Below are 14,750 nucleotides of genomic sequence, written 5' to 3'. Positions count from 1 at the left end.
TCCAATGAGTCAACTCTTCGCATGAGGTGGCCAAAGTATTGGAGTTTCAGCTTTAGCATCAGTCCTTCAAATCAATACCCAGGACTGATCTCCTTTAGGATGGACTGGTTGGATCTCCTTGCAGTCCAAGGGACTCTCAAGAGTCTTCTCCAACACCACACTTCAAAAGCATCAATTCTTCAGTGCTCAGCTTTCTTTATGGTCCAACTCTCACATCCATACATGACCACTGGAAAAACCATAGCCCTGACTAGACGAACCTTTGTTGGCAAAGTAATATCTCTGCTTTTGAATATGCTATCTAGGTTGGTCATAACATTCCTTCCAAGGAGTAAGCGTCTTTTAATTTCATGGCTGCAATCACCATCTGCAGTGATTTTGGAGGACCCCAAAATAAAGTCTGACACTGTTTCCACTGTTTCCCCATCTATTTCCCATGAAGTGATGGGACCAGATGCCATGATCTTTGTTTTCTGAATATTGAGCTTTAAGCCAACTTTTTCACTCTCCACTTTCACTTTCCTCAAGAGGCTTTTTAGCTCCTCTTCATATTCTGCCATAAGGGTGGTGTCATCTGCATATCTGAAGTTATTGATATTTCTCCCGGCAGTCTTGATTCCAGCTTGTGCTTCTTCCAGCCCAGCATTTCTCATGATGTGCTCTGCATATACGTTAAATAAGCAGGGTGACAATATACAGCCTTGACGTACTCCTTTTCCTATTTGGAACCAGTCTGTTGTTCCATGTCCAGTTCTAACTGTTGCTTCCTGACCTGCATATAGGTTTCTCAAAAGGCAGGTCAGGTGGTCTGGTATTCCCATCTCTTTCAGAATTTTCCACAGTTGATTGTGATCCACACAGTCAAAGGCTTTGGTATAGTCAATAAAGCAGAAATAGATGTTTTTCTGAAATTTTCTTGCTTTTTCGATGATCCAGCGGATGTTGGCAATTTGATCTCTGGTTCCTCTGCCTTTTCTAAGACCAACTTGAACATCAGGAAGTTCATGGTTCACATATTGCTGAAGCCTGGCTTGGAGAATTTTGAGCATTACTTTACTAGCATGTGAGATGAGTGCAATTGTGCTATACTCCTACACAAAATAAAAAGTTAAAAAAGTGGCTTGTTTTAGAGAGGGTTTTTGGAAACAGAAGTGAATTTTGAGATGATCTTTATAGTAAGCTGGTTAGGTAATTTTCATGGATTCTGCCTAATAAGCCAGGATGCAACTGGCCTTGGATTTTGTTGCTGCAAAGCCCTTTACGGCCTGATTGACTCCTGGAGGGTGGGGGAGGGTGGCAGCCTTACCTGCTACAGGACTTTCAAGGCTCAAATGTCAAGGAGAAGCCCATGAACTTGGATCCCTATTCCTAAATGAAGGCAATGGTAGTTGCCTGCTTGAGCGCTTAGAGTGCAATTATCTGAGGGAGAAAAACAAGGAAGCCGTGTGTAGCGTGCATGTGTGTGGGTGTGCGTGTGTGCACACGTGCAGCAGGCTAACCACTGGGCTACGATCTCTGTTTACATCACTATCCTCTGCATGGCCCTAGACTTGAGACATTGCTGGCTGTGCTCAGATTCATGATCATGTGTCTCCTTCACTAACCTGCTATGAAGATTAAATAAGATAATACCTAGAAAGTATTTGGCTTCATGCAACATACATGCACATTAACAAATTTCTTTAAAATCACATTTTGTTTTTTAAGTTTTTTTTAAAGATCGTTTTTTGATGTGGACCATTTTAAAACTCTTTATTGAATTTGTTCATAATATTGCTTCTGTTTTATGTTTTGGTTTTTTGGCCCAGGGGGATGTGGGATCTTAGCTCCCCAACCAGGGATAGAACCCACACCCCCTGCGTTGGAAGGTGAAGTCTTAACCACTGGACCACTAGGGAAGTCCCTAAATTGCATTTAAAAAATTGTACTAAAATAGACACAACATACAATATGCCATTTTAGCTATTTTTCAAAGTACAGTTCAGTGGCATTACGTCTATTCACATTGTTAGGCAACTGTCACAACCATCCATCTGTAGAACTGTTTTCATCATCTCAAATGGAAACTCTGTTCCCCTTAAACACTAGCCCCTCATTTTCTACTTCCTGCAGCTCCTGGCAACCACCGTTTGCACTCTGTATCTCTGTGAATCTGTTTCAGGTACCTCGTATAAATGAAAGCATACAGTTATCTGCCCTTTTGTGACTCATTGCTTTTCCATAGCATAATGTTTTTGACTTTAATGGCAATATGAGTGCTGAGAGGATGCTGCTAGAATGAAAAACAGTCCCAGGAAGGCAGGTACTCTCATCTGGCTGTAGAAATCAAACAAATACATATTTTCCACCCCTGGTGGAGCAGTGGATAGGAATCTGCCTGCCAGTGCAGGGGACACAGGTTTGATCCGTGGTCTGGGAAGAGTCCACATGCCACAGAGCAACAGAGCCCATGTGCCACAACTACTGAGCCTGCGCTCGAAAGCCCGTGCTCGACAGCAAGAGAAGCCGCTGCAACAAGAAGGGCTCACACCGCAAGTGGAAAGTAGTCCTCGCTCTCGGCAATTAGAGAAAGCCTGCATGCAGAAACGAACACAAACCCAAAATAAAATACATACATAAAATACATATTTTCTCAACCCAAGAGCAGACAGTGCATCAGGAATGGGGAACATTTATCATTCACACAAATTATTTCTTATTATCTCTTATGAACACAGAGTTCCCTGACAACTGTCCTTTCTGGGCCTCTTTAAACAAACAACCCTCAGTGTTTCCACCAATGAGCCATTCCAGCTATGGTATCACATCTCTTAAAAAGTCATGTAGAAGTAGTCAAGTGATGGCTCTCAGGGGAGCTCTGAATCCTGTCACACTTTCCACAATGGCCTGTAAATTCCTACTCTTCCTGTGAAAGACAAAACAGAACAGGTTGGAAATCTCTTTAAAACAGAAATTTTTACTGAGCTCAGTTTCAGCTACGTAATCATCTCAGATCTTCACATTCTAGCTTACAGTGAAAAACATACATAATTTAACTAAATCCTATTAAAGAGATGGATGACAAGCTTATTGTTCCATGGTGGTTATGCTGAACTGAATTCTATAACTTCTGAAGTTTCAACCAATCTTTTACCCTGAGAATTCTCTAAACATCTATGCTACTTATATTCTAGAGATCTATATTTCTTTATTCTTCAGTATTTGCACGTGGTGTACATATTTTTTCTCTTGTTACATTATCTGAATAAATATTAATTTCTCCAACAATAGAGATCACATTTAAGTTTACCTGGGTCATACTCAACACACATCACTTGTATGTGATTGATATTTCTGTCACTATCATGAAGTCACTTCTTTTTCTTACAGCTATATTTGAGTGCATATGCAAACTTCTTTTAAAAAAATCCCCAAACATCAAATTATCATTAATCATTCACAGCCTACCATGGACCCTATTGTAAAATCCTTGGAAGTAGAGTGGTGAAGGATGCACAGAACTTGCTCATGTGGAACTTGGGTCTTGAAAAGTTCTACTCACATATGCATTTTTAGTGAGCACTGAAGCTTATTATTAGGGTTTCCTTGGTGGCTCAGTGGTAAAGAATTCGTCTACCAATTCAGGAGATGCGGGTTTGATCCCTGGGTCAGGAAGATCCCCTGGAGAAGGAAATGGCAATCCACTCCAGTATTCCTGACTGGGAAATCCCATGAACAGAGGAACCTGGCAGGCTAGAGTTTACGGGGTCACAAAAGAGTCTGACATGACTTATCAACCAAATAAAAGCTTATTAACCTAAGTAATGAAGATGGTCATAAACCTCGACTCAAGCCCAGGAAGAATCTTGGGCTCATCAGGTTTCAAGCTGTGGAAACACCCGTGTTAGTACCAAGACAGAAGAGACCCAAAAAGGCAGCCCCCTCCTCCGCCAAAAAAAAAAAAAAAAGAGACCCAAGGTTAAAATACTTGACTGAACACATACTGATATTGAAAGTACATTCTTTAAACAATGGCTAGGGCTTCAAAAGAAAGACAAAACTAATAAACAGCTGTTCTGAGACACTTTAAGAATTTTGCATCACTGCTGATGGGCTGTCAGAGGCTCTCATGTTGAGCAGATGGAGAGATAAGAATGATGACTTTAATTTTATAGGTGATAAAGTGAGCCTAGAGATGTAAATCAACTGCTCCCAAACCAAGAAACCAGAGTTACCATCAAGAATAATCTTGTTCTTCTTATTTCAGTGCACTGAGCTTCCCATTGCATTCTCAAATCAAAGCCATTTTCTGTTTTTGAGTAACTAAGAAGATTAGGAGACCCAGGATGGTACAACACTAACTTTGTAAAGGAGGCACTGGTATCAGAGTGTGGGGAACCTTCTGGACTGTGGCAGATCTATTTTGCATAATGCTTGCACAATAAGGATCTTAGATATGATTAAAGGGATCAGATTTTTCTCTTTTCTGATGTCTCAAATGCCACTAACAGGTAACAAAACTGCTACATAATTGGACCGAGAGTTAAAGGCATGTAAGTAGCCTGGAGGGCTACAGTCCATAGGGTCATAGTAGTACGACACAGCTGAGCAACTGACAAAACTATAATTCAAAAAGATCCATGCACCTCTATGTTCATAGCAGCACTCTTCACAATAGCCAAGTAATGGAAACAACCTAAATGTCCATCAATAGATGAATGAATAAAGATATGGTATTTATATATATATATATATATATATATATATATATATATAAAGGAATACTACTTAGCCATAAAAAGAATGAAATAATGCCATTTGCAGCAACAGGGATGCAACTAGAGATGATCATACTAAGTGAAATAAGTCAGAAAGAAATACCATATAATATCACTTATATATGGAATTTTAAATACGACACAAATGAACCTAGGTGTGAAACACAGACAGACTCACAGACACAGAGAACAGACGGGGCTACCAAAGGGAGGTGGTCAAGATGGAGTAGGAGATTGGGGTTAGCAGACGTAAGCTTTTATGCATAGAATGGATAAACAACAAGGCCCGACTGCAAAGCACAGGGAACTATATAACTATATTCAATATCCTGGGATAAACCATCATGGAAAAGAATATAAAAAACAATGTATACATGTGTATAGCAGCTGAATCTCTTTGTTGTAGGGTAGAAATGAATACAACATTATAAATCAACTATACCTCAAGAAAAATATAAAGACATGTAAGTAATCTTTGTGAGGTTCACAAAGAACATCAGATAATACTAAGGTCAAGATGATGGCATGCCCCTTACCAGGAAAGAGTATAGAGAATTCCAGTTCTCCAACCCTAGGGGAGAGGGAGAGACAGGCCCTGAATGACCACTGGAAGGGGGAGCCAAGCAGGAAACCATAAGGGTGCAGGGTCCAGAGCCGTGACAGCCCTGATGTGCAAACACAGAAAACAAAGGGCTCTGCTTACCACCCAGTTCTAGGAGGACATTAGCTGCTGCAGCTGCTGCCTGATGGTGCACCCTGGGAAGAACTCACACTGAGAAAAAGGATGAGGCCCCCTGTGCTTTGGAAAAACAGGCCCCTTAGATAGTTAGATGTATGGGGATTCCCTGGTGGCTCAGATGGTAAAGAATCTGCCTGAATGCACGAGACCAGGTTTGATCCTTGGATCAGGAAGATCCCCTGGAGGAGGAAATGACAACGCACTCCAGTATTCTTGCCTAGGAAATCCCATAGACAGAGGTTTGATCTCTGGGTTGGCAAGTTCCCCTGGAGGAGGAAATGGTAAACCACTCCAGTATCCTTGCCTGAGAAACCCCATGAACAGAGGAGCCTGGCGGGCTACAGTCCACGGGGTCGCAGAGTCAGACACGACTGATCGACTAACACACAACATATTTCAGGAAGAATTTTATTGAACCCAGATTCTTGCATCTTCCCATACAGAGTAAAGTGCTAAAGTCATCATCTGGAGATCCCCATTCTTTGTGACCAGAAGTAATCTTTTACCAAGATGTATTCTTAACTGCCTGCATCCTCAAGCCAAAAATCATACAGAAACCAGCTTCTCCCGTATCTCTTCAGAGTAGTTTCCTCAGAGCTACTGAGAAGCTGTCTCCCAGGCTACAGTTCTCAGTAAGGTCCCCAAATGAAACCTGAACTCACATCTCTTATGTTGTGCATTTTCCTCTAAGGCAACAAAATCATCAACAACTTGACAATCTATTGGACTTGCTGTCCTAAATGCAAAATCTATGACCCTCAAGGTGAGACAGAATACACTTTTCATATGAACTACAACTTGAGTCAGATGTTGTCATTTTCTTATTTGTATACTAGTTTTTTACTGCTGCACAAAATAAGATATCTGAATCAAGTCAAAAGCTTTGTATTCTACTTTCTGAAATGAAGTTTTAATCCTTTGACTGGCCTAGTGTCAATTTCTAAAAAAATTGATACCCTATTGCCTAGCACTAATGTATCCTTCAGTGATATGAGGAGGGTCTCACAATATAAATATCCGATTAGCTTTTATGAAAGGAAATATTTTGATAGGTGAGACTGGATAGGGAAAAACCAACAGTTGATTCTTTACAGAGCTACTCTTACTATGTAACAAATAAAATTGATACTGCAATCTAAACACAGGAAATCTAATAAAATAATTTACACAGAGATGCAAAGAATATACAAATTTCTGATTAATACATACCTTTGCTAGTTAATCTCCTAAACAGAAATTAAAGTGATATGCTATATCATTATTTACATTTGAGGACAATTATTAACACCTAATGTGGGGTGTATGGTGGCAAAATTAGCATATTAATAAAATTATGCTTTCACTGTCGACTGATATAATCATTTTGAAAAGAATGATTATAGCCAGAGACATAAGAACATTCAAACCCACTCACTGTGCAAATAATTCCACATCTGAGAATTTATCTCAGAGAAGTTATTTGCTGAAAACCATATGCTCAAAATTGGTGTGACAGATTTATTTATCTATAAAAGAGAAATTATGGAATTAACTAAAATTAACTAACAATAATTGACCACTCTATTTGGAAGAGTTAAGGCATCAATAAATCCACACAATGCTGTATCATTATGGGATTAAAGTGATTACAGGGACTTCCCTGGTGGTCCAGTGGCTGAGAATCCACCTTCCAATGCAGGGGACATGGGTTCAATCCCTGGTTGGAGAGCTAAGATCTCACAAGCCCCTAGGCTGCACACTGCAACTAGACAGACTCATGTGCTCCAACTAGACAAAACTTATGGGACCCAGTGCAGTGCTTCCCACCCCAAAAATGATGAGAAAGTACAGCTGAAGGCAAAAGGCAGAATCCTGCAGTCTGTACCGTAGCTCCAACTAAAAAGTATGTATGCCTATGGAAAAGGAATGGGATGTGATTTGCCCGAAGAAAAATATTTGACCCAAAGCAGTGAGATTCTCGCGTGTTCCTATGCACATTTCCTTTAATATTTCTTCTGTTTTTAATTCTAATAACTTCTAATTACTTTGACACAGAAAGCTCTCTTTCAAGGGTTTTCGGTTTTAACAATAAAAGTAACGTGGAAAATCTCTTTAGGATTGCAGAAAATTTTTATTTTCACACATTGTTTTATGGAGGTAAGATGCGATCAAACATTCTGGCATCTCTAGGTGACAAACCATATATTCTTGTGTTCATCCTTAAAACGGAGGGAGAGGGGGTTTCCCAACCCCAGGCCAGGGATTGGTACTTGCCTGTTAGGAACCAGGCTACACGGCAGGAGATGAGCAGCGGGCAAGTGAGTGAAACTCCTCTGTATTTACAGCTGCTCCCCATCACTCACATTACCTCCTGAGCTTTGCCTCCTATCAGATCAGTGCAATGAATCAGTGCAATGCAAAGAAATAGAGGAAAACAATGGAATGGGAAAGACTAGAGATCTCTTCAAGAAAATTAGATTCTCATAGGAGCTCAAACTCTACTGCAAACTGTGCATGTGATGGAGCTAGGTTGCATGCTCCTTATGAGAATCAATCCCAAACCATAGTATCCTCTTCCCCCAAAGTCCATGGAAAAATTCTCTTCCATGAAAGCAGTCCCTGGTTTCCTTCAGCAGTCCCTGAGGGCTGCTGCTGTAAAGAATCCTTACAAATACTAGCCTCCAAGACTTTCTGACATTATACATCCATTTAAATACAAATTATACCTGAAAAATGGTGCAGAAATCTGTACCCTTAGATCACTGTTAGTTTTATAATATATGGGAATACAAGGGCTCCTTTCCCCCATCAAAAGTGCTTAACAGTATCAAGGTAAATAAAAAGATAAAGTAAAATTTCAAAAATTATGAGACTTCTTGGAATATTTACCCTCCAATACATTTTTTTTTATTCTCATGGGCTTATTTCCATTCAGGAGCTCTGGTTATTGAACCGTTTGGAAGTTGAGCTTCTCTTGGAGAATCTTCCAATGCTAGGAGATGTTGACATATATTATACATGGACTCAAATATATGCATATCATTTGGGAGGGTTTATACTTAGCCTCTTTGCCCCCTGGTACTGGATCCACTTAGGAGTCTCACTTCACAGGGTTGTTATTTACTTTAATCTTTCTATCTTTCTTCTAATATGCAAACAAGAAACAACTCGTAACTTGCCCTTGCTGACTCTCCTGATACCATAGTTTGGGATCTCAGAGCTAAAGTCTTTTATTATTAGCCGCTGAAGAAAATGTAGGTGAGTATGTGCATTCCCTTAATAAGGGCAGGTGCTATGCTAAACAGTCTGTATGTCCTGGGATTAAAAAAAAATCTTACAAATATCTGGAAACGCAGATACTATTATACCTATTTTTTTTTTTTTTACAGATAATGAAACCAAGGCTCAGAGAAAATAAAAAAAACTTGCCACATCACAGAGTTATTAAGGGGATACTGTAGTATCCAAAATCAGGTCTCACTCTATACAAACATTTGCTCTTTTTCATTGTAATCCTTCCAATTTATTTTTACGTTACAATGGAGCTGAGTTGATGAACCGTGTTATATTAGTTTCAGGTGTACAGTAAAGTGAATAATTTATACACACATACATATATATATATATCCCCACTCTTTTTTAGATGCTTTTCTCATGTATGTCATTACAGAGCATTGAGCAGAGTTCCAAACACTTGCTCTTCATCACAGTCAGATAAAGCTGAAATCACGGGTAACAGAACTAAATAAATGGAAAGACCTGTATAAATCTGAGAGATCATTTTTATTTGGAGGACGGAAAGGAGACAGAGGGAGTGACGACTATCTTGGTCTAAAAATAATGGCACATGTTGCTGTCATAAAGGATATTATGTTAAAGAAACTGACAGTGCAATAATACCAGAATTCATAAAGAGATAAGAAGTATACTTAATACTAGTCAGAGGCATATTTTTTTGCCCTTGGCAATGAAAAAGTAATTACTTCTGCCAAACTGCATTGGGTTACTCATTTTATTTTAATGCAAGGTGAGTATTAAATGTATAATTTCCAAATGTGCTTTTTTATGCATTTACGGTTTGCAGTAACTTCAGATGTACAAGTGATATAAAAACTGAAATCATACTTGATTAGAACAAAAATAAAGGCCACAGAGCTTATTCAACATCCTAAAAAATTATTCTATAATACATATACATATATATATATGTTTAAAAGTCCTCTCCCATTTATTTTATTGTATGAATTGAAAGAAAAGTTTCTGTCATTGGGGAACTTTGGGAATGACTAGATGAAAGTGTTAAATGGGAACAGAATAAAGTCTTTATTTATTCAAGTTTTGTTTAGTCACTAAGTCATGTCCGACTCTTTGCGACCCCATGGACTGTAGCCCACCAGGCTCCTCTGTCCATGGGATTTCTGAGGCAAGAATAATGGAGTGGGTTGCCATTTCCTTCTCCAGGGGATCCTACTGACCCAGGGATCAAATCCGCGTCTCCTGCTTTGGTAGGCAGATTCTTTACTGCTGAGCCACCTGGGAAGATCTTATTCAAGTACAGTTAACTTAAAATACTATACTAATTTCAAGTGTACAACACAGTGATTCAATATATTTATATATTACACATCATACAAAGTTATTATAAAATATTGACTAAATTCCCTGTGCTATTTTATCTCTGTGACTTATTTATTTTATAATTGGAAGTTAATACCTCTTAATTCTCTAAAGTCTTTGTAAAGATTTATTTTTAATCTATAACCATTAAAACAAAAATCCATGTATTTATCAGCCCTATTCAAACACAAGTGTTAGTTAAAATGAGGAGTGACTAGGCATTAGGAAATAAAACTCTAGGATTGGGAGAGAGGAAGCATCTTAAAAGGGTAAACATGCTTGTACAGATTCTCCATAAGACTTCAAGATAGAGATAAGATTAACTAACAGATAAATTATTCAAGTAATTATTCTAGCATCACATAGACTGACATTCCAACTTTTAGAACTATAATATTTTTTTTCACCCAATTTCATGGATGAAAATATTCCAAATGATCAGTGGAATAGATTTGGCAGTTTTGATGCTTGGCAATTTGGGTTATAATTATAATTTTTTGAATTTATAACAGAATTCCTCGGCAGAAACTACTACTTTAGCAGCTTTGAGTGTCTGATGATGTTCTTAAAAAGCAGGCAAGTTTATGGAAAATGATGATTCCAGATGTCTTTCAAAACAAACAGGTATTGAACAATCCGAATTAAAATGGGTGGCATTTGAAAAACTAAAAAACATGTGAAGTATCCAACACCTAGAAATCCTTTATAATTAGTGTATACACTGCCAGCCATGTCAGAGCCTAAGAAATATAACTCAAGTGTACAAAGTCTAACGAGAGCCAACACAAGCAAGGAAAACTGTGTGTCTGGAAAATTTCAAGTGAAATGCATTTTATATATACATATATGTATATAATGGATAAACAACAAGGTCGTACTGTACAGCAGAGGGAACTATATTCAACATCCTGTGATAAACCATAATGGAAAAAGGATATGAAAAAGAATGTGTGTTTATATATATACACACACAAAAACTGTGTGTGTGTATGTATATATGTATGTGTGTATATATATATATTAAAAACTGGCTTGGGTCTAAAGCAGAAATTAACACAACACTGTGAATCAGCTATATGTCACTAAAATAAATTTAAAAAAAATAAAATGAAGCATAATAAAAGATCACTGAAATCCAGTAGGTTAAGCAAAGCATCTTAGTGCCTGTGCTACACTTCTGTATGTTCCAACCCAAAACAAATGATTTCCAAACTACAGGTGTTTCTTTGCAAGTATTTTTTTTTTCCCTCTGTGAAATTAAATATAGCACAGGTTGGCACAATTAGAAACAAAAGCGGCAACCTAGAAAGAATTTTTTGACAAGCTCTACTTCATTGATTCTATAATGATATTTTCATGACCTATTGCACAGATATCTCTAACCTGATGAATTTTACATGATACAATTCACATTTGGGTTCTAGAATTATTTACTTATTTTCCCAAAGCCTTCCCAGGAAGGGGACTAGTATAATATGCTCTTTACTTTAAAGGTTCTAAACTAAATCCAAAGACCCAAATACCACATCCTTGTGAGGTAAAGCTCTCTGCTTAAATATTTCAAACATTAGACTCTCATTTTTGAACTTCATTAAATATAAAAAAAAATCTTTTAATGTGACAAACGGCAATCAAATCTTAAATTGCAACCACATAGGATGTCACATTATTCTGATTTACACAGAAAAGCCTCAGAAGCAGCTCAGTGGCTGGGCTGTCCCTGAAGTGACAAGTGACTGCCTACAGCTGGAAAAAGCATTTTCATTTTCCACCAAATTTCTCCGCCTCCCTCTCTCTCTCTCCCCGGCTACTAAATCGATCTCACTAAGATACACTTTTTACAACCAAATTCCAGTCTTACTGGCTTCCACTCCATGGACACTGAGGTAGTCACACTGTGAATGCCAACATTTCTGGCTAGATAAGAAAAGCTTTGGAAAAGCAAAGCCACCGAGTGATTTTTGCTTGAGCTCCTTTACAAGGCGGTACATCCCTGTTTTCCTGCAACCACACCGTGCATCTGGCCTGCCTCCCTGCCCGCAAGCTTACCCCAGGAAGAAGGCACTTAGTTTGAGGAGACATGAGGCGTCTGTCAAACATAGCAGCCCAGCTCCAAGTGGGCCCAGCTCTCCAGAGGCCTTCACAGGAGCAAGAACTCAGTCACAAAGCTCCGGGCAGCCAAGTCTTGTTTTGCTGACCAGCATTGCAACAGCTTTCCTTTTTCCTCGCTGGCTTGCGGGGTGTGCTGTCTTGGCCAGGGTGACTTTCGAAAGTTCCTCAGATTACAACAGTGCTCTCTGTTCCAGAACCACTTAGGCGGCCAGAGGAGTCCATCAGAGTCAATTAACTAACGCAAGTGGGAGGGCCTTTTTCTCCTCTGAAAGACGTCAGCTGGCTTGGAATTGAGAAGCCTGCAAACTTGTGAAAGCCAAGTCATGTTTCATGAAGATCAGACGCATGCCTTCAGGCAGCCCTGTTCGAATCGGCACTTAGACACTGTCTTCACTAGAGAACTACAGGTTGCAGAACTGTTTCCCTTCAAGGAAATGAGTGGAACTGAAGAGAGTCTGGAGTAAAAGGAACATTCTACTTCCGCCCAGTGGAGAAATATTTCCTCTCTTCCCACCTGAGAAAGTGGTATCTTCCTTTTGATTTTTTTTTTTTTTTTAACGTGGACCATTTTTAAAGTCTATTGAATTTGTTACACCACTGCTTCCATTGTTTATCTTCTGGTTTTTTGGCCATGAGGCATGTGCGATCTTAGTTCCCAGACCAGGGGTCAAACCCTCATCCCCTGCATTGGAAGACCAAGTCTTAACTACTGGACCGCCAGGGAACTCCTGGTATCTTCCTTTTGTGGTTACCTTTCACATTCTTAATGTATATGAAAAATATAATTTTTTTTTCACAGTCAAGTAAGTATCACTTGGATACATTCAGTTTCAATCTGAAAACTTTTCATCAAAAGATTTCCTTCAAAAGTGAAATCGTAACCACAATACAGTGAGAACATTTACAAAGCGTGCAACAAAGGATTACCAGCCAGAAAATAGAAAGAACTCCTATAAGTCAATAAATAAAATACCTGCAATCTTAAAAAATATGGGGAAAAAAAAACCGTGAAGAGATAAATCATTGAGAGAAAATCCTAATGGCTAATAAACACAATAAAATGCTTGACTTCACTACTAATCAGGAGTACAAATTAAATTCACAATTTATCATTTCAAACTCAGTAGAGTGGAAACATTTAACATCTTAAAATTCCAGATCTTGGACAGGATGTCAAGCAGTGATTGGCAAATTATGACCGGGTTCCAAATCTATCCAGCTGTCTGTTTTGCATAACCCACATGCTAAGACTGTGTTTTATATTTTTAAATGGTACAAGAAAATCAAAAGAAGAATTGTATTTGGGAACACATGAAAATGATACGAAGTTCAAATTCCAGTGTCCTTGGGTAACGTTTATTAGAACACGGTCAGGCTCATTCACTTATGAACTCTCCATGGCTGATTTTGTGTGACAACAGCAGAGTTGAGTAGCTGTGACACAGATCATGTAGCTTATCAAGGCTTAAAGCTCTCCTACTAAGGGGACTTCCTGATAGTCCAGTGGCTAAGACTCCATGCTCCCAATGTAGAGCATATGGGTTTGATCCCTGGTTAGGGAGCTAGATCCCACATGCTGCCACTAAGAACTTGCATGTTGCAACTAAGACTGGCACAACCAAATACATTAATTTTTTAAAAAGCTTTCCTATTCAGTCCTTCACAGAGTTTTGCCAATCCCTGATGCAGAGCCACCAGACTTTTATGCATTGTTGGTGTGAGTATAAATTGGTATAGTCATGCAAAAGACTTCGTAGAATGTCATAGGAGGTAGATGTGCAGGCCCACTAATGGGCACTCCATTCCTCAATATGCACCCAGAGAAACGCTCACACAAGTACACAGGGAGACGTAGGTCCAGAATGTCCCTAGCAACACAAGGGTTATAGTAAAAAGTGGAAACCAACCTCAGTGTGTCTCAAGAGGAAAGTGGGTTAACACAGTTGTAGATGGTATTCAGCACTAAAAGTGACTGAATTCTAAGTACACAGATCACTCTCCACAAACATAAGGCGGAGAGAAAAGAGCAAGTTGCAGGACCTTAATACCTTAAGAACCTGTGATGTGATTTGTACAGGGTTTGAAAATGTGCAAAAATACCATTAATTGGGTTGGCCAAAAAACTCACTTGGGTTTTTCTATAAGATGTTACCAAAAAACCCAAGTGAACTTTTTGGCCAACCTAATACTTTATGGATGAGCCACAAATATAAAGATAAATATGAAAATAAGTACCAAACCCAGAAGAGTGGTTCCATCTGGACAGGGGGACATTTGGAGGGCTGATGGGGGCAGGGGCAGCTCTATGAGTGATATTTTCTCTCTTAAACTAGGTTGGATCTGCACCACTGGTCATTATATTGCTGTCTGCGTTATTTTGTATTCTGAAAAAGTTCATAATAAAGAAATGAATTAGGAAAAAGAGTGAAAAGAATCATGATACAACAAGGGCCAGATTATTATAGAGATGTTAAAATCATAGATAGGATAGGATATGATCTTTGTTAGTAAGGAAAAGATAAAAAATAGCCTGATATTTTTTTCAC

General features: G+C 38.8%; 1 protein-coding gene across 7 annotated transcripts in view; it reads right to left on the bottom strand.

The window, feature by feature from the left end:
• Positions 1-14,750, bottom strand: part of CACNB2 (calcium voltage-gated channel auxiliary subunit beta 2) — a 424,474-nt gene that overhangs the window by 186,543 nt on the left and 223,181 nt on the right. The window contains exon 1 of one of the 7 annotated variants that reach the window (XM_061436171.1): positions 12,142-12,883. The exons of the other annotated variants lie outside the window; for them this stretch is intronic. Within the exon in view, the coding sequence (XP_061292155.1) occupies positions 12,142-12,192 (51 nt within the window). The 5' untranslated portion in view covers positions 12,193-12,883. Of the gene's footprint in view, positions 1-12,141; positions 12,884-14,750 lie in introns of those variants that run through there. 7 annotated transcript variants of the gene reach the window in all.

The sequence above is a fragment of the Bos javanicus genome, chromosome 13 (genome assembly GCF_032452875.1).
Source record: "Bos javanicus breed banteng chromosome 13, ARS-OSU_banteng_1.0, whole genome shotgun sequence".
Classification (NCBI taxonomy): Eukaryota; Metazoa; Chordata; class Mammalia; order Artiodactyla; family Bovidae; genus Bos; species Bos javanicus.
The sequence above is the reverse complement of the archived record's forward strand: the minus strand, read 5'-3'. Positions and strand labels throughout refer to the sequence as shown.